The 20,210-nt window shown below is 34.0% G+C and overlaps 4 protein-coding genes across 8 annotated transcripts; 2 read left to right on the forward strand and 2 right to left on the reverse strand.

Annotated features, from left to right (window-relative positions):
- LOC123206703 (Holliday junction resolvase MOC1, chloroplastic-like) lies at window positions 1–6,428 on the forward strand. 4 transcript variants are annotated; one of them, XM_044623902.1, is made up of 6 exons: window positions 1–358; window positions 1,747–1,852; window positions 3,649–3,701; window positions 4,046–4,177; window positions 4,946–5,018; window positions 5,965–6,428. In XM_044623902.1, exons 1-6 carry the CDS (start codon window positions 23–25, stop codon window positions 6,096–6,098), a joined length of 834 nt encoding a protein of 277 aa, XP_044479837.1. In that variant the 5' UTR covers window positions 1–22; the 3' UTR covers window positions 6,099–6,428. The 4 variants fall into 4 exon arrangements, with proteins under 4 accessions (XP_044479837.1, XP_044479838.1, XP_044479836.1 ...); XM_044623903.1 differs by lacking the exon at window positions 5,965–6,428 and adding an exon at window positions 5,651–5,919; XM_044623901.1 differs by lacking the exon at window positions 5,965–6,428 and having other exon boundaries at window positions 4,946–5,454.
- Window positions 6,429–6,906: 478 nt separating this feature from the next.
- LOC123206707 (protein N-lysine methyltransferase METTL21A-like) lies at window positions 6,907–10,876 on the reverse strand. 2 transcript variants are annotated; one of them, XR_006500108.1, is made up of 9 exons: window positions 10,719–10,876; window positions 10,582–10,649; window positions 9,810–9,929; window positions 9,117–9,190; window positions 8,969–9,026; window positions 8,792–8,893; window positions 8,276–8,387; window positions 7,049–7,295; window positions 6,907–7,004 (listed from the first exon to the last, which is right to left on the reverse strand). XR_006500108.1 is itself a non-coding variant. In XM_044623911.1 (8 exons), the coding sequence occupies exons 1-8, from the start codon at window positions 10,787–10,789 to the stop codon at window positions 7,175–7,177; spliced, it is 726 nt and encodes a 241-aa protein (XP_044479846.1). In that variant the 5' UTR covers window positions 10,790–10,876; the 3' UTR covers window positions 6,907–7,174. The 2 variants fall into 2 exon arrangements, 1 of the variants encoding a protein (XP_044479846.1); XM_044623911.1 differs by having other exon boundaries at window positions 6,907–7,295.
- Window positions 10,877–13,335: 2,459 nt separating this feature from the next.
- LOC123206700 lies at window positions 13,336–14,620 on the forward strand. The gene has a single exon (XM_044623898.1). It carries the CDS (start codon window positions 13,363–13,365, stop codon window positions 14,500–14,502), a length of 1,140 nt encoding a protein of 379 aa, XP_044479833.1. The 5' UTR covers window positions 13,336–13,362; the 3' UTR covers window positions 14,503–14,620.
- Window positions 14,621–14,695: 75 nt separating this feature from the next.
- LOC123206699 (F-box protein At2g32560-like) lies at window positions 14,696–19,123 on the reverse strand. The gene is made up of 5 exons (XM_044623897.1): window positions 17,342–19,123; window positions 17,087–17,166; window positions 16,827–17,005; window positions 16,218–16,292; window positions 14,696–15,195 (listed from the first exon to the last, which is right to left on the reverse strand). Exons 1-5 carry the CDS (start codon window positions 18,005–18,007, stop codon window positions 15,008–15,010), a joined length of 1,188 nt encoding a protein of 395 aa, XP_044479832.1. The 5' UTR covers window positions 18,008–19,123; the 3' UTR covers window positions 14,696–15,007.
- Between the last annotated feature and the right edge of the window lie 1,087 nt (window positions 19,124–20,210).

Raw genomic sequence — 20,210 nt, forward strand, 5'->3', positions numbered from 1 at the left:
ATTCAATTCCAATTTCTTCTTGATGGGAACAGAACTAATACTCCATTCACAAAGCCACCCCCAATATAATTACAATTACAGACTCATGGTCTCCTCCAAACTCAGACCCGTTTCTGCAAACACGTACTCTACATTTACGAGCAGACTTGTAAGTACAAGTATAGCAGCAGGGATTAGGGCCACTAAGGTCTCGAATGCTGCCCAATTCAAGCAAAACTGGCTCGATTCTCTTACTTACCCTTCTCTTCAAACTCCAACCCAAACACTTGATGATTCTAAATGGGTTCTGGGTATCGACCCGGATCTTTCTGGTGCATTAGCCGTCTTGAAAACCGACCACACCGGTTCCTCGGCTCAGGTAATTTTCTGTCTTTCTTTAAACATTTAGTTAACTTATATATGTTCAATATTAAGATTTTCTCTGTTCACTTTGACCTTAAATGTTGCAAATATGTGATATTGTGAGTTATTATGAAACTTGTTATCTTTGTACAATGTTAAATGTTGTTGACATGATGTTGCGTTTTGACCGTGTTATCATAGTCCAGTGGCATTGGTAATTCAATTATATGGCATATTTTATCAAGTAATTGTTTTCATTTCATTTTTCCACATATTGGTTAAGTATACTCAGAATCTCCTTGTAATTGTAAGCACTGAAGTTTAAGATTATAGAATTACAAGCTTTTGCTTGATAAGTGATGCTCTTAGCTTTGCTAGTTCTAACCTCCCTTAGTGAAAGTGTGAAGATCAGTATCCTTGGTTTAGCCTACCTAGGTGGTGAGTTTGGCCCTTTTTAGTGGAGGCTTCCACTGCCACACTGGGTCTTCGAGATTCCGTGGAGGCACACAATTTCCTTGAAATATAGATCAACATGAAGGAAGCATTGTTTGTCTTATGAAAAGGAATGAAATGAGCCATCTTGGAGAATCAATCAACAACCACCATAATAAAATCCTTCTTGCTTTGAGTCTTTGGCAACCCCAAAACAAAATCCATGCTAGCTTATTCCCAAAGGGCTTGAGGAATTGGCAGAGGCATATACAATGTAGTATTCTAATTTCCAAGCTTGACAATGTGACACATGATATCATGCTCAAGTTTAGGTCAATAGAGAATCTGCTTCACAAGAGCTAATGTCCTATCTTTACCAAAATGGCCAACTAAACATCTATCATGAGGAATACATAGTTGATTTCCTCTGAAAAGAAAGTCTTCCTGTTGATGGAAACAACGGTAAGGACTAGAAGAGCTCATCCTTCGAGAGTCTCCAAAATTTAAAATGGTACAAATGAGTATATTCCTCTCCCCTCCTTGTAAAACTATATAAACCTCTTTGATGTTCATTTTCAAGCCTTTGGTTGACAAGTGAAACCCTTAGTTTTGCTAGCTGTGATCTCTCTTAGTTAGATTTTGAGTAATCAATATCCTTGGTTTGGCCTACCAAGGTGGTGTGTTTGGCCATTTTTTAGTGGAGGTTTCCACAATCAGTGAATTTTCTCTAGTGCATTATAGGGTCAATTATGTTTGAGGTTTATTGTAAGTGGCAATCAGACATGGTCCAGGTATGTATCAATATAGTACGGTAGGGACCTTTACATGGCTGGGAAAGAAAATAAAGGAGTTCATCATTGCTTGAAAATTGGCATTTAGTGATTAGTCAAGCTACAGCTGGACTCCACATGTCCTTCTTTTCTGCTTTGGTAAATCTCTTTTAGTGATTAATTGGGCATTGATATCTTACAGGTATTTGATACTCCACACTTGCCAGTTTTAGTTGGTGGTAGAGTTCGAAAACGTTTGGATGCCAAGTCTATTGTTCAGTTGCTTCATAGCTTAGATGCTCCAATTGGTATGACACTTTGTTTCTCCTCACCATTATCCTCTTCCCTTGTGGTGTTTGTGTTTGTTTGGGTTGGCGGGTGGGGTGGGTGTTCAATAATGGCCACATAATATAATCTTCATTGGGTGTTACCTCGAAAGAATGCCTAATAATAAATGATATTGGTTCAAGTGCTATGAAGTTTTTGCCAACATTTTTTGAAGCTGTACAAATGAGTGGACACAATAGTTACATTATTTTAGGTATACCTTATTTTCTTTTGTAATACTCTATTCTAGTCTTCAAAGGCCATTGTTTTCTGCTTACTATAGATTAGGGTTTGATGAGGTCGAGAGATATCTGCTTATAATAAAAAAGCCTATAAAAGAATAAACCACATCAATTATTTTTGCTAAATTTAATTAGATAGCTTTTTCAGTTGGCCTTAATCAATCATTTGCAAGATTTTTGAATTATGCTTGAGATGGATTGATATTGGTATATTGTATTTTCCCTTTGTATAATTGATTTCTTAATCAGTTTTTTTTAATTTGAATTTCACTATACGTGATGTACTTTCTAGGTAATGAGTTTTTTCAGTTTATCTGCAGTCTTTGTTTTTGTGCTATCATGAAGAATATGTCTCCATGCCAAATGACTATTCCCACCCAAGGTTTGATGAAAGGACAAAATTCCCACCCAAGTTTCAAAAAGCCAAATTTCCACCCGTTATCAATTTCTATTAGTGAATTTGTTAAGTTTTTCAAGAAATGATTGTTTTTCCCTTTTATTAAAATTACAAAATTGCTATTAACACTTAATATAAATGTCAAATTACTAAAATATCGTTATCAGTTTAAAAATTTATCACTTGGACTCCTAAAAAATATCAAAACTCTAACCAACTTTAAAATGTTGTCTGTCGGCAAGTTCTTTGATGGTGTAATTGTCATTTTTGAAATTATTGAGAGATATGTTGAAATTTTAAAAATTCTAAAAACACCCCTAAATTTTTTTCAAATTTTCAAAAACCCTTGAAAAATTTCATTAATGCCTCTAATATTTTAAAAATTTGTAGTTTGCTTCCTAAACTTTTGAAAAAGAAAAATAAAAAGAATAAAGGGAAAAAGAAAAAAAAAGAAAAATCTATGTAAAAAGGACCTTCCTACCCATTCACTTAATGAAATTTCACTAACGGAATTAGATGACGGGTGAGAATTTGGCTTTTTGAAACATAAATGGTGGAATTTTGTCATTTTAGTAAACCTTGGGTGGCAATAGTCTTTTGGCCTTTTTCTTTTTTCTTTCTTCAACTTTGTGCATTTGTAATGATTTGTGCTTGATAGAAATCAGGAGTGGAAGGTATACAAAAGAAGACATGGTTCCAATTCTAACCAAATGGAGCAGGAAATGAGAGTGGCGGAAAGTGGGGTTTGGGGAGATTCGAATGATAAGGGGACACAACGTGGACCTATGGAATGAAAGACTTGGAGAAATTGTTATTGGAGAAGAATTTTAGTTGGAAAGGAGAGGGAAAAGACAGCGGGAGTGAATTTAAGAAAAGGGCAGTGAAAGCTGAAGGGAGGGCTGACACCTCGAACTGTTGGAAGTTTAGTTACAGTTACTGTTTTCATGAGGTTTTGAGAGGATTGTAATTAAAGGCTTCTGAGAACATATTTTCTCTCTCTTAATGAAATTAAGTTCTGGTTATCAACTTTTTGCATTGGGTGTGCTTTGGTTGTTTGTGGTTCTGTGTTGGGTTGTTGAGTTGTTGATTTGCAGAAAATTCCAGTGAGGATTATTCATAAGTGCTTTTCTTATTTTAGGAATGACTGCATATATAGAGCAATCAACCCCTTATCCAAAAGATGGGAAACAGGTTTGTGACAATTCCTCCTTTTAAGAGATATCATATGTACTTCTTCAATTTCTTTCTTGAATGACCATATCATGTTTGTGTATCTGCTTCTTGTATCTTTCATATTTGATCTTAAACCTTTTTTATTTTTGGGTAAGTTATTTGATCTTAAATTGATGTTCAGCATTTTAACAAAAGTCCTGTTTTTTACATGAACAAAAAACTTAGTTATACACTTCACATAGGTATGTCATGTGATTTTAGGATTGTTTGGTCTAATGACATGATTAGTGAAAGCAAAAGAAGTAAACAAATTCTGCCTTTTATTTCTTTTGTTGAGAGTATGAGCTTTTTCTTGACTGAAGGGTTGGTGGAGTGGAGGATATGGATATGGCTTATGGATTGGGATATTGGTTGCCTCTGGCTTTTCTGTAGTTCCAGTAACACCTGTGATGTGGAAGAATGAGTTTAAACTCCTGGGAGGCACTGCCGTGAAGGTATGTATCTATCTTCACATTATTTATTTAGTTACTCAGAATTACTCGAGCTGTCTCAAATGAGTGTATAGATTCCTAAACTGGAGACTATTTTTACCCCTAAAAGTCAATTGTTGACTTCCAAATCTCATTTGTCACTCATTGAAATCCATGAGGAAGTGTTTTCAAAAAAAATAGTCAAGAAAGCTGCAGAAGGTTGAAGAATAATTAGTAAAGTCACTAGGACTCTTATCTGCAAAGAACTGCATACTTCATGTGAACCATTGAAAATTGTCATAAAAAGGGATAATACTACCTAAAAGACAAGGTGGCAGAGTGGATCAAGTCACGAGAGACAACTTTTCTCAACGAAAATTCACTTTTGATTGCAATTTGTGTTCACTATTGACTAGAAAGGGAACGGGCAGCATCATTGGATCACATAGAGAAGAATTCTTTCCAGTCTTCATCTAAATATTTTCAACATGCACCATTTAAACTGATTCCAGTTATTTTCTTTTCTTTTTTAATTATGAATTGAATCCTTGCCTTCAATCATGTGGAATTCACTGTAGAGATTTTTTGTTATACTCATGTATGGGTTTTCTGGCTTTCTTTCTTTATGGCAAGTTAACAAGCTTTTTTATAAGCTGTATCATTTCCCTGTTTTGTTGCAACGCTCTTTGTGAGAAACACTTTGTTGCTCCTTTTCTCTTAAATTTAAAACTTTTGAATCAGTTGGATCTTATACACCTCCTTTATTTGCATAGATGATGAATTTTTTTTCAGGATGACAGTAGGAGGCTTGCTTCAACATTGTTTCCATCTTTGAGTTCCCTACTGAAACGGAAAAAGGATCATGGTACATTGTTCGATCCCATTTGCTTTATTGTATGCTATCATGCTTTTAGAGAAGTGTACTCCATTTATTGGAGTGTGAACTTGGTAACCTCTGCATATCATCTGCATTTTTTTTATTTACTTTTTTCGACATTACTTTTTCAAATTAATTTCAATATTAGAATGGCACAAGTGAAGAGATTGTGGTAGTTACATTCTGGCAGAGGAAATGACAGCACTACGCTAGTTGTGCAGATCATTTTGTGAGCTAAAACTTCCCTACATATGTTTTATGTTCACCCCATTGAACTTCTCAAGATTTTTCTTTGGGAAGGGACATGAGTGCTGTTGTACTTTAACCTTTGTGCTGACTGCCTGATTTGGATCAATCAGACATTTGTAATGATGAGTTACTCATTTTCAAAGATTGTCAATGGGAGGCAAGTCCTCATCTCTTCAGATTTTCAAGTAGCCCCGTGTGGTGCTTGCTCGTGTGGCCCTTTCGAGTTCTTTTCAGTTAGATCTGTAAAACTATGTCAGTTGCGATGTCTCACTAGGCTTTCATTTAAAAAAAAAAAAAAAACTAGCGAAATTGCTGTATTTTGCCTCCAAAATTGGTATGTTGAGTTCATTTGTGTATGATTTTGTCTTCAGTTTGGTATGTATCGATCCTGATGATGAAGAAGCAACTTGGCTTGAAAGAGGCATTTCTTCTGCTCAATCCTTTAAAAGTCATTAGAATGGGGTGACTCATCTCAAATGCTTGACGGTTGCACAAATAGGCAGCCAACACAGGAGATAACTAAATTTTTGTCAGGTTTATCACTGCATGTAACAGTCCAACTAACTATCAATACTAGGAGACTTCCTGAAATGTTCATTAACCATGCAATGTACACCCACCTTGTTTTCATTGTCTTCCATCTCAAGTTAGTGCTCTTTTTCAAATTCTATTTTCTTGATTGCAGGAAGGGCTGAGGCTCTTCTGATTGCTGCATACGGTAAAGGTTTGAAATTAGATTCATCAAGTCTCTCTACGGAATTGGTTCCTTCAAATGAGGAAGTTATCATATCAAACGATGTGACAACTTCGAAAGAATGAACTGCTAACATTAAACTAGCTTCTTCAGTACATAGACCTTGATTTGCTTTCAGCTTCTGAACATCAGCAGGGTGTAAAGGGATGAATTATTTCAGGAGAATTAGAGCAAGAGATGCAAGTAACAAGAACAGGGTGTTGAGAATGGCTATAAATTATGACCATTATTCACCGGACTTATACTCATTGTAGCTTTGAAATCTTTGTGTAGTCTAGTTATAGAAGATGTAGAATTTGTTGAATTAACATCAATCTTTGAAATGAAATTAGAAATACCCATTTTGTACATGTAAAAATAATGTTAATAAAATTTTTTTGTGCCTTTTATATAAATAGACTTGATTAATTGTTTTTGCTTAAAAAATATTATGGATGAGAACAGAATTTCAAGTTAAAAATATGATCAATATTTATACATCCCAATTTTTTTGATTTATGAATACATCTTTTAGATAGCTAATCTTTTATTTAACATGATGAGCAACCCTCCATCTAAAGTTAAGAAAAAAATCACAGGAAAAAGGAAGTAACCAGAGGCAAACATATGCAATTGTGCACAAGCATGTTGTCCGTTTACACATGCCAATACTGTATGAATGATTGAATGTCTTCAGCCAATTTGGTATCCATGTTTAGAATAATTGCGAACTCTTGAAAACCCTCTTCCAGAGCAGGCAGAGAAGCCTTTCATCAGAACAAATGTTTATCTGAATTAAAGATTATACGATAAAAGTTCTACTAAGAAACCCAAATGAGAACTAATAGAAAATTTTGAAAAAGGACCTATGACATATAACCATGGACAATCATAAGACAGGTAACACATTTTTTCTTTTCTTCTTCAATGTACTGCATAGAAGCTACACCCCCCAGGAAAAATAAACAGTTCTATTCAAATGATTAGCAGGATAAGATAAATTCTGAGTACCAAGAAATTTGGTCCCTGAACTCAACTAGTACTCTAAATTACTTTTTGAGCAAAATGAAAGATCCATAACTGTTTTTTCTTGTTTCCCAGTCTTACCCAGATTTTCTTTGGTTTCACTTAATAAGCTGTCATTTGCAATGTGTTGACATGTCTATTCAAGTGTGATCTCAAAAATAACTCCTTGAAGATTTCCAACAACAGAACAAGTTCCAGGTATTTCATTTATCAGCATTCCATGACGAGCAGCTTCCCTGATAACCATTGTGTCCATCCTGCCCACAAAGAATAGTATAATTGAACAAATATAAGATTACTTTGCAAAGTTATGTGCAGTGCCTCTGAAACAACTTGGTAATAATAATATTAGAAATAATAACATACTGTAAAATCAAACAGCTAAAAATATGAGTAAAGAGTAATCTAACAAGAATATTGAATTAAAGATGATTATATTCAAAATTTAAAGGGAACAATATTCAAAACAACAATAAATGTTAGTAACTGAAATACTAACATTCTTTAAGATCTTTTACCAAGTACTGAAAATTAGTACCAAAGAATTTTGGCATTGCTGGTTTAAGCAGCTAGATAGATTGTATATAATGATATTCCAGAAAAAAGAGGCAAACACAACGCGAGACTCTTATGCAAATGGTACACAGAAGTATTACAGGAATGGGCCTTGAATATACACAGAAACCTCTATAGAGCATAATCAAAGAGGCAATAGTTATGGCAACATCCAGAATTTTGTAAAAATAATTAATTACCAACTAGGTATTCTAAAGCTTCAAGAGTTAACAATTAGAAAATCTGTACTTTTCAGAAGGTTTTTGAAAAAAAATGAAATACATAGTTTCTTTTCAAATTTTATTCCAAATAACTGGCATTCTGTTTTGTATTTAAATATCAGGTAAGAGTGCAAAGACAATATAATACCCCCAAACAAAAGAGTGCTTAATTTTATTTTGTTCATTTCATTAAACAATTTTAACCAATTTAATCATTTGAGTCATATCAGTTGAAAATATCTTCACTTTCCAACAATTAAAATGCATCGAATCAATATCTGGGGAAGGTAATTTGCATAAATGTACAAAGACCAGGTGTACCCTGATAGAGCAGGTGAAACACAATGAACTGCTTTATTATTACCCTTTATAAACATATAGACAGATGGCCATACAGATCCAATGTGAGGAAACCTAAACATATCCAATTTGTGAAGATGGAAAAAAGAATTGGTGCTTACATCTTCGCTCGGGATACATAGGCTAGAATGAATTTGCACTGTCCTTTTTCCCTGATGCGGAGAAATTGTTCCACAGTGTCAAATAGTGGAGGAATGCTCGACTGTTGAAAGCTTATACACTGTCAAGGGAAGTTTTAACATCAACCAATAAAGGATGCAGGGGCACAAGGCAAAAGAGAAAGCAAAACCCTTTATTTGAAGAAATGATGATTTTATTGGCAAAAATAAATTAGCATCAGGAAATAGAAGATCTGTTGAAAAAATGGATATAGTGGCATGATTATCATGTAGTGTGAAACATGCAAAAAATTGGAGACAAGATTGCAGATGTTGGTTTTGCTTTATTCTAGCAACTGACTCTACTCCCATTTCGTTTGAATTGAAAGCTTTATCAATCTCAGGCTCAGAGAACTATTTTGTATGTTTATGACTTACCAATTTTTCTCCTACTTCATACATATATTTCTTCAGAAACCTGAGCTAATAACATAAATAAAAATCTGGGCCACAGGATATAAATGTCAGCTCCAAGAATTAGATCAAATCCTCCAGTATATTTTTGTAAAATTTGGTTGATCTGATCAGAATTCCCCCATTCTAGCTTCTCAACTCCTAATCCTACATAAAGGAAACAACCAAAAGGCATCAGCTAATACAAATAATTTTGTTCCAAATTAAGATTTTTTTCCTCACCAGCTTTACAACTAGGATTTTCCATGGATGTATGGAGATCAATATTTTTCTTCAGAATCTGAAAAATGTAGGATAGCTAAAATAGTCAAAATAAAGAAAATTACAGGCGAAGCCACAAACTTTTATAGTTTAATTTTTTTGACCTTGCCTTGAGCACTTCATCATTATGGTCAGTTAAAACAACTTCACTGCAAAATCTGCTGCAGAGGATGCCAGTAATTCCTGTATTCCAGGAAGTAACCATCAGACATGTCTTTCCTTCTACATGGACACCAAGTAATAATCCAAGCCTAAAATGCTACCAGGTCGGACTTAAAAAAACGTAACTTAAGAGAGGTTTTACACATAAAAACAAGTAGAAAGGATCAAAGCATGGAAGGCTAATGGATTGCATTTATGAACCATACACACTCTGAAGACACTTTTTATGTCTCTAGAATAATGTATGCTTTGTTTTCCCAACTACAGTTTTTCTTTTCATTCATGTGCATGCAAACATAGTTACATTATACACACAGAAATAAACTGTATTTGTCATTATGAACTTATATATGTATGCATGGATGACTGCGTGATATTGGCAGGTGAATGGTTGTCTATCATCCAGCTACATTAGATCATGTTTAATGATCATTTTTTCTTGATAATATGAAAACCCATATGATTACCAGTGCAACTAGGTAGGACAGTCATTTCTTATCATTCTAAAAATCTCCACATATAATTATAAGATTTATCTAGAAATTCTACTTTGTTCACTAACCAGTAAGTGGAAATACTTTGGATTTAGATTTCATTAAGTAGACAAGGTCACAGGTAAAACTGTTGACAGAAAATTTACCAACACCAGAGCCTAATTCAACAATAGAAGATCCTTGCAGCAGCTCAGCATTTTTTGAGATGTAATCATTCATAAGCATAGCACCAGGCCACACCAATTGTCCTGTCAAATCAAAATCAGCTGTTCCACAAATGTTTAGATCGTTAGCTCACTCTACCCATTTATCAATTATATATATTGCCAGTAAACGTAGTGAGATTATCTCCAGCCACAGTAACATAAGCTTTTCCATTGTACATCTAAGAACCATTAAATATATGATGAAAGCTGACTAACATTTCAAACTCAAACTCTTGTCCTATGCAGGGAGATGTGGTTTTAGAAATAACTCGATCATTGTAAAATTTCCACCAGGCTATTGAATTTAGCTCAGGCAAAAGATTAATTGTTTGTGTCCAATATTGGTCTTTTTAACCATATAATGAAAAAAGGGAAAATCCATAAAGGGATGACAGTTATATTCGGAGCACATCATGATCATACGATGCACCTCTTTGCCCCAGTTCATCTCATGCCATGCTAAAATATAATTTTGAAAATGAAATACTGCAACATTTGTTTCTTAAACCCAGCAAACTAATTATCTCCAAGTTTCACATGAATCCTGCAACTTTTTGACCTGGGTTCTTGACACAAACAAATAGTTCCTAGGTTTGTTGATTTTGCCAGTTATTTTAGCACACCATACTAAATAACAATAACGAATTAAAGCACAGAATTATTAAAAGAAAAAAAATCCTTTGAATAAATTAGTTCATAGAAACAAACTCACTAGAAGCAGACTGAAGGCAGAAGAGTTGAAGAACTTGAGAGCCAAAAGTGAAAGTGGTGAGCTGGTAACTGCAGAAAGACAGAGTGGGCGAAGTGAACCATAAATCAATTTAACAAAGACAGAACGATTATACTTACTCATTATTGATAAAGAAGGATTCCAAGCAAACAATTTCTTCTTCTTCTTCTCCTTTGTCTTCTCTGTTCATTCTGAGAGCACAAAATTGGAACTTTATGTTTTCAGCCGCTGACAAAACAGAGTTTAAATGGGGTTATCACAATTAGACCTCCTAATATTCAATTGGTAGACATGAGTTTCAAGGATTTGGATTTGTTTATCCATTGATGAATTAAAGGCTTATTTATCAATTAGTAAATGTTATTGGGTCATTATGTAAATATATGTTTTTTATAAACCTTTTCATTGCAGTAAAATTTTCACTACATGCCAACAGCTAAGTTAAAGTTTTCTCTTGAAATGCCGTTGAATAGAATAAAATTCTTGTTCTCGAGTTATCCTTTGAGGGCTATCAAGGCAAACCTTAACCATTACTCGTAAATAAGGGAAAAAGATTATTTTTTATCCAAGTTTTAGTTAAAATTTAAAATCACATTTACAATAGTTAAAATATCTAAATTTTTACTCATAACTCAACTTCTATTAATTTTTTCTATTAAAAATAAAGATAAAATAATTATTTTACTTTTTATATTAAAAAATATAAATTTTGTTACTTCTCTTAAGTTTTAGAAATTAATATTTCACCCTTGTCTAAATTTTTTAAACTTTAAAAAGTAACATTTTCATCCCTAAAACTAAGATTTTCATATTTTTCAAACTCAGTCACCCTCTAGAACTTTTAAAAGTAGTAGTTTCATTCTCACTTTTCACCTTCAGTGTTTGGTATCTCTTCTGATGTCATCTCCGATGTCCTCCTTCTTCTGATGCAATGACAAGTGGTTTAGAGTAGAGATCTCCATGAGATCTCTTCATCACACGATGCTGCGATGAAAAGATATCTCTTTGTTGCATAGCGTAACGAAGAGATGGAGATCTTTATCCTAAACCACCTGTTATCTTATCAAGAGAAGGAGGAGACCAAAGACGACACTGGAGGGCTGTTGAATACTGAAAGTGAAAAATAGAGGTGAAACTGTTATTTTTGAAAGTCCTGGAGGGCGGCTTAGTTTGAAAAATATGGAAACTCTAGGTTTGGGGTGAAAATGTAAATTTTTAAAGTTTAAAAACTTTAGCAAAGATGAAAATGTTAGTTTCTAAACTCTAAGGGGAAAAAGTAACAAATTTTATATCTTTTTAATATAAACAGTAAAATAATTATTTTATCATTTTTAACAAAAAAAAGTTAAAAAAGGTTAGATAATAAATAAGAGTTTAAATTTTTTAACTACTATGGATATAATTTTGAATTTTAGCTAAAACTTTTTTGGTAAATAAGTATTTGAAGCCAGGCTGTACATGGCGAATTCTGGATATGATCTCGCAAAAATCCAATTTAATCGATAAATCATGGCCGCTGATTAATTGCAGTGTCTTAAAAACACAAAATATAAACTTCGATGCTTTTACAAAAAAATGTTTCATGCACAAATAAAACCGTGGACTACGGCGTCTTCTGGGGCTTGTCACAGAGCAGTCCATTTCCATTTGTTGCCCTGTGACTCACACTTCACCTAAAAACAAACGAGTCCATCGAATTTGGGATGCTTTTGGTCATGTCATCTTCTTCACTTTGACAAATTGGATTAGAAGGTCGAGTACACATTCACATTTGGAATTTTTATGTAGGTATATATTGATTATTTTTCTATTTGATAAAAATAACAACTCGGAAAATATATAGTTCAAAATCAATTTTTCATTGGCATTATGTGAGTATATTGTAAAGACCTATTGCATTTCATATATAGTTATTTAACTTGAGTTAGGTCTCTTTTTCAACACACACAAGGGATATAACTTCATTCAAAAATTATCATTTTTGTAAATATTATTAGAAAGAAAGATTGTTTCTACAGATCTATAGTTGATCGAGAAGATTTATACATTAAATCGATTTCTTCATTAAATGGTTCAATTAGATCTGTTTAAAATTTTATGAATTACAATAAAGTTTGAGACATTTAGACGAATCTTAAATTGATAAAACATAAGAGAAATGCTGGATATAAATATGTATTTGACATCATTTGAGGTGCTAAGATGATGACTAGTTAAACAGTTTATAAGCTCCTTAAGTTGTTAAGATGTATTTAGCTTGCGAAATCCAGAAGTAACTTAAGCTATCAAAATGCGTTTTGGTTTGCAAAGCTTAAAAGTAAAACTATGATAAATTATGTACCCAAAATAAACAATATCCTAATAGTGAATTGAACTATTGGATCTGAAATGTTACAGAAGTGTTTTATAACCGTATACAAGAATAATGAAATTGATTAATGATCATTGCTTGAGGCAATTTATTTTGTTCACACAATTAGGCAGCATATCCCTTGAATCTCAAAAACAGAGTGTAATAAAGACAGTGATTTGGTCTTCCTTGAAATATTCTCATTATGTATTATATTCCATAATTCAAACCCTCTTGTCCCACTTCCCACATGAATGCATTATTGACTTGGCATGCATTAATGCATGACATTATCTTTGAACCATACTTTGGAATCATATGAAACCCTACTGTTCTTATTTTAATGTCACCCTTTACTTCCCTTTTATTCAGGAGTGAAACCCTCTCCACAATTATGTGTTCTTCTGAATATTATGGAGTTTATGATGCCTGGGCGTGATTCTTTCTGTTTGAGAGCACCTACCAGCCTCAAAAGACTCAACATGAACCGTTTGTGTTTCTCTAGTGTCCCAACTAGCCCTACTACAAGCCCTTTGAAATCTTTCTATGATGTTGAAACCGAGCCAACCACACCACTTTCCTATGGAGATGCAAATTCTGGTTTCATTGACTTCGAGTTTGATACCAGTTGTCGTTTCAAGCTCGCCGATGATGAGTTCGAAACGAGCCCAACTTTCGAGATGCCATGCATGCAACAAGAGCAGCAGCAGCATTGCCAAGGGTCATCACTTCCTGCCATGGCATTTGCTGATGAATTGTTTTGTAATGGGAAAGTGATGCCTCTAAAGCCTCCTCCTCGCCTGCAATATGGTAATAGTGTTGAAAATAGCTCAACTTTGTCTTCACCAAGGTCCCCAAGTGGGAGGCTCAAATTCCCATTTCAACTTAGGAGCTTGTGGAATGATGATTTTGATCCTTTCATGGTGGCCTTGGAGACTGTCAAGCGAGAAGAGAGACAGAAAACTCGTAGACGTGCTCGCTCTATGTCACCGCTGCGAGCCAGGAGCCCAAAAAAGCACGCTAATTGCTCAATTAGCTCCAAAAATCATCAGGGCATCAAACAACTAAGACCAAATTTAGATGGGGAAATGGAGCTCAATCAGAAAGGGAATATGGGTCGTCAAGAACAGGGAAGATCCATAAGGCTGGCCGAGCCCAAAGGAGTATTATTTTCTCGACAAGCCAGGATTGTGAAAATGGGCCAACAAAAACTGGGAAAGCCCAGTTTCAGAAATGGGCCTGAACCTGGGGAGACCAAAGAGGGCAATAAAGAAGGTGAAGGGGCAAGTACAAGGGGATCAAAGAGGCCAAAAATTAAGAAATTTCTACTCAAGAGTGCATCCATGGGAAGAACAAGCAATGAAGAGAAGCAAAAAGATGAAAGTGCAACATTGCCCAAGAGAATTTACACAAGGATATTCAGCTTTAAGTCCATGAAATCAGGCCAATACAATGAAGAGGAAAGGGTGTCTGAAATGACCAAAATGACAACAATCCAACACAGGCCTAAGCTCTTTCTTTGCATGGGTCATGGGACAAGTTATGCCGATTAACACATTTGGCGCATAATCAAAGACATCATTTTGTGTGTGCTTCTTCACAATTTTATCATAGCCTTTGTATTAAGTTTATCAAATATAAAACTTGCGATTGAAATAAAGATAGGCACATAGAAAAGCAATTGCCCATTTAATTTGAAAGTTGTTATAGTTTATGACAGAAGAAGCAGCAAAGTGGAGAATCAAGAGAGAACCAACTAAAACCTATTATATATTGTGCCGTAGAATATGGTACATCAATTTCTGCATCAATGGGAGGCAATTCTCATGGATAAGAATCCTATGAATAAAAGCCTTAAATATCTCCCACGAAAATTTTCTAAAGAAAAAGGCAAAGAACATGACCTCCACATCTAATGCAACAGAATCAGAAGCCTATAGTAAGCTTCTTAAAGATGCTTTTGAAAAGCTTGAATTCAATAATCTACTAAATCACAAGAAAAAATAGGTTTTGGGATCACATTGTGGCAAAGTGTAGTGTTCTTTTTGACAGAAAAGCCTATTCCAAGACTTCCTCTGGCCATAGCCGCTTCCACGTGGAGATTTCCTCTTCACTCCTCAGCTTTCTGATTCCCCCATAAAATCCATCTGCCTCGTTTCCCTCCTCCCTATGATCTTTCCTATCTATCATTGTTTTTCTCCACCGTGAGCCAGGAGCATACTGATTGAATTCCAAGACCACAGTGTCTGTTACAACCAATGCAATGTCAGAAATTTATGCTCTATCACAAAAATTCAACCATACAATTGACCTTAATAAGTTTTAGCTTTACAGCTGATGCTACTATAAATTACTGAAAAAGAAATATGTTGACAACATTTCACAAAATACTATGCATGATCCTATAGATTGCAAAGATCTTTTGACAAGTTGCTTGGCTGAAACAAACAATAAAATTATTGCTAGTCTTTAAAAAACTGACCTATGCAAATAACAAATAGAAAATGCAAAAGTGAGGGTCAATTGCATTCCTGTCCCACTAAAGTGTAAGATTATTTATGTGACATAAATATATACATTCTCTGTTTTGTCAAGTTGCAAGCAACAAAAGAGATCCTTTGCTTTTTCTTTTATGATGAGGTAACGGAGAGATAATTTTCATTAGTGGGTCATCCTGAATGTGCTTTACTTGAAAACAACAGTGCTCAGATTGTCTACAAAGGCAGGTATAAAATAAATGAAAAATTGGGAGATGAAAATAGCCAGTGCTGCCCCGCATAGCCAAAAGATGACCAATTCGCAAACAACAGAACATTGAGTTCTTTCAGTGCGGTTGGCCATAAATATTCCACTGAGACATGAGTTATCACAATGTTGGTGGAAATTATGACAAAATGACAATGATTTTTCCCGGGGACCAATCATATAGGCAGACCAAGTGGTCTAGGTATTATAAAATTGGATTCAAGAAAAAGACCTAACCAAACCTGGGTCTCATCTATGGAAGTGAGTTTTATATTCTACAATGGATGTTGTGTTTTCTCTTAATATTCATATACACTGAACAAGAAGAAAATTTTTATCACCCTATAATGGTTTAGTCAATTTCTAAGATCACAAAGAAAGTGAAGATGCAGCAATAACACAAGACCTCCGACCACAAGGTGTTGTTAAATTCCCAAAGTCCTGTTTCCTTCTACTTTATATCTATGCAATCACATGGAGCATAAAGTGCAAATTGAAAGGGGAAAAGGTGAAATCAACTCACCGCTATTATGACATCGACAGAAATTTTCATTTCCGTCACACGATTCTAAGTGGCCTACAACACCATACCACCAGCCTGCAATGTATATGTGAGAAATCTTAGAAAGCAGTAAATAATTACAAACATATTTCAAATATAAATCAAGAAGAATGAATTAAAAATAAATTAGTTGTCTACTGTTATGGCTACTTAGTGAGATATGCATTTTGTATGATGGAATTTTAGTTGACTATTATGAACATATCATTAAAACGACATCTTCCATTTTCTTGACAATTTATAATATAACATGATTCAGTTTGAACTGGCCATCTCTCAATGAAAGAATATTGTCCAAATAATTTGCAGTTTCTGCAGATTGCAAGAAAATGATGACACAGCAAAATTCTTTTCTACTAGATGCAATCATTTTACTACATAAATTCTTTGCATCACTTTCCTTTTTTCAAGCAACCTAAAACCAATTGACATTCTGGGAAAAACTCCAGAAGAAAACTTGACAAAAAGTCTTTAAAAATGAACAATTTAAGCTACTTCAATTGATCTATAAGGCATTGATAAGCTGAAATGAAAGACAGCTAACAGAAGAAAATAGTAAATGAAACATACCATACGGGAATTCTTTGTTTCTTCTCCACTGAATCTCGATGTTATCACCCGGGTGTAACTCATTCAAGCAATCAGAAATGTGAAGATCATGAGGAGTAGTATCATTAGGTGGTGCCCTAAGCCTTTCCCATGGTACACCATGCTCTATTGCAACTACCTTCCTTCCATGAGGTGGATACCTGCAACACAAACCCAACTCCAAAAATCAACCCACGACAGTAAGAAATTTCCTAATTCTTAATCCATCTTTCTAAAATTACCTGGCTTGAAAGGAGTCAGTGCGCGGATCATAGCTAAGTTCAGCGTCATAGCATGACAGCATAAACCCAATATGACCATTCTGCATAACACCCCAAAACAAAATTTGCTTAAAAACTGAACAAATTTCATCGAGTTAGCTTTTTTTCTTCTTTTTTTTTGCAACTTTTTCGGAGTAAAAAATCACTTTTGAAGCTTCGGAACAGATGATAACAATATGGAGATAAAAACGTTAGTTATTGTTGCTGTGTCAGTACCTCACGATTATAGACCTGGGCTGGGAACCAAAAGCGGCCACTCTCAAGAGCAAGATACCAGGACATGATTGAATCAACAGGCAAAGAATTGGAACTCTTCTGATTGTAACTATCTTCAACCTTTGGTCTAAACCATGATAAAAACTGAACTATAGAGAAAAGCTTCATCCAAAGCTTTTGTTTACCCTGTTTAAGATTGGTAGAATCTTTTCTCGTTGCCGTATGCGACTGCCACTGTCTATAAGCAGCAGGGCCAATAATTCTACCCCATTTCTGCTTCATGTGTTTCTCCCAAAGATGATCACTCATACACCGATCTCTCAACGAACTACAAACACCAGCCATGCTACAAAGCCCTGAAGGAGGTAACTTTTCCAGGATACATTCCAAGACCAATTCAGGCAAGTCTAAAACTGACATCCCCCCACAACTTTCACCAGCAAAATGATCAAGTTTAGAGGTTAGAGCCATGTTGTTTACAGAGGGAATTATAGAGAATTTAAAAGTATTCTTTATGGAGGCAGAAATGGAAAAGATTGACGAGTGTTTCCAAAACCAGAGAGACAATAATCTAAACTCAGTTGCCCACAGTGGAAGTGGCTTTAGAGGAAGGGAATTTAGAAAGAGAATAAAAGAGAAACAGGTGATGAAGAAGTAAAGTAGCATTATAAAAGTGGTATTTTATTTAACGGGTCAAATTCAAGTTTGGCAAAAATGACAAGGCCAAAAGATTAATCAACGGGACGGAGAAACCAAATAGTGGAAAAGACAATGGTAAAGAACAGGAAACTCAAAAAACAAAAAAAAAAAAAAGGTTTCTTTCTCCTCTTACTGGGAGTGATCAATCCCCTCTTAAAGGGCAAAAACCAAAGTGAGATATTCACATAAACCCGGGTTTTTAATGGTTCAACGAAAGCCCACCAAACCCGGACAGTGGGCCTCCTGCTTGCAAATTCTAAATCAGAATAAAATGAAATGTATATGTAATTGATATATAAATTTTGGTATGTATTGTATACGTAGAAACCTTAAACAGCGATCAATCAGCAAGCTTTGATGACCAAAAAAAAAATCTTGTATAAAACCAAATCTACAACATGAAAAGAAGCTAAACTACTTTAAGGGCTCCTTGTTCTTGTTTTAGTAAAAAATAAAAAGGGAAAAAAACGTCATTCTTCACAGAAAGTGGGGTTGAGAAAATGAGTTAAATTGAATGCATCAAATGAGGAGGGGAATGAAGAAGTGGGGTAGATTGAGATCTGATATGGGAATAGATGACACCTTGAAATCTTACGAAAATAAAATTAAAAGGACGGATAACAAGTCTAGATACAAAGACCCAAATCTCCAAAGATCTTTGAATGTTGATTTAAGAAACAGAAACGTTTTGAAAAATTCGATAAAATGAGAGGCACAGATCTGGGTAGGTGAGATTGAAATTGAAGCACGATTAGGCGCACCACCCAACTCACACAGTCACTAACACATAAAAGCGAACACAAAAGAGACAAAGAGATAGAGATTGTGAAGATGGTTATGATGAAGCTGGGATTGTGGGGTCAATTCACAACCCAGTTCACCAAAATCTTCTTCAACAAATCTCAAATGATAACTAGTTGATTTTCTTGGAGGCAAATTAAAAAACAGATAATTTACACAAGTTAAGATAGAGAGATACTACTAAAAATAAGAAAGAATGAAATGGGCGGCAACGGTTGAACGAGAAATTTGTAGGGCATTCAAAGATTTATCACTCTGTTTTCGTGGATATGAAACCACCCATTTTACTATATTCCTCAAATATCTCCGTCAATTTATGTGCACAACCCACTTGCCCGAAAAGACTTGCAGGTCGCTTCATGCCCTCTCTTCCAAGTTCCAATAATATCACATCATATTATAAAAGGCCAAAGGATTTATTCCCATTAAGTGTGATATTTTTCCAAATTTTTTTTTATGTTTAAAAATCTTAAATATTTATTTATGAATAGATAGAATTAATAAAATTTTAATATTTTAATATTTTATCTCATTTTATTTTTTAAATATTAAAAAATAATATTTTTCTCCTTTAAATTAAATTTTAAAAAATAACTATTTATTTCTTAAGATTTTTTTTATTATCTGATGATATTTCTTTTCTCTTCCTTTAACTGTTACTCTCCCACCATTTTTCCCTTCAATTGATAGTTCTAAATCCAATAAGAAAGTGATGTTTCTCATGTTGACTTCAAATCATGCCCCAAGACCCTCAGCATGGCTAATGCCAAAATCAAACGGGTTGGACCTTATCATGAGTTGATCTAACCCCTTGAACATATTTAATTATATATGTATAAACTTTAAAGTATTGACAATAATTGTAATAAGTAATCAACCCTACAAGGGGGATATTTTAATTAATTACCCAAATAATAGGTTTACTTAATAAATAGTTAATGTTAACCCTTTAACTATTTATGCCACTCAAATTCATTTGAATCAACCAAAGTTACTAGCAAATTAGTGTATCTGAAATCAATAAAATTATGTATATTTATTTTTAAAAAAGAAAAAGACATATTTGATATGTATCATCAAGTGATTAATTATTTAAAATTAAAAATAAAATAACATCTAATTATATAATTAGTATATATTAAATATATACTAATTTATATACTTGAGTGGATACAAATAACATTTCTCATCTGAAATATATTATAGATTTTTCATTACATAAATGTTTTGCTATTATTTAACAAGCTCAATATTTTATTTAGATAATATATTTAGCTATAAAATCTAATGATTTGTCTATTAATGAAATGGTAGATAATGTATAGATAAACTATCTTAATTTGGCTTGACAATCTAATTAAAACATGTT

Source organism: Mangifera indica, unplaced genomic scaffold (genome assembly GCF_011075055.1).
Source record: "Mangifera indica cultivar Alphonso unplaced genomic scaffold, CATAS_Mindica_2.1 Un_0046, whole genome shotgun sequence".
NCBI lineage: Eukaryota > Viridiplantae > Streptophyta > Magnoliopsida > Sapindales > Anacardiaceae > Mangifera > Mangifera indica.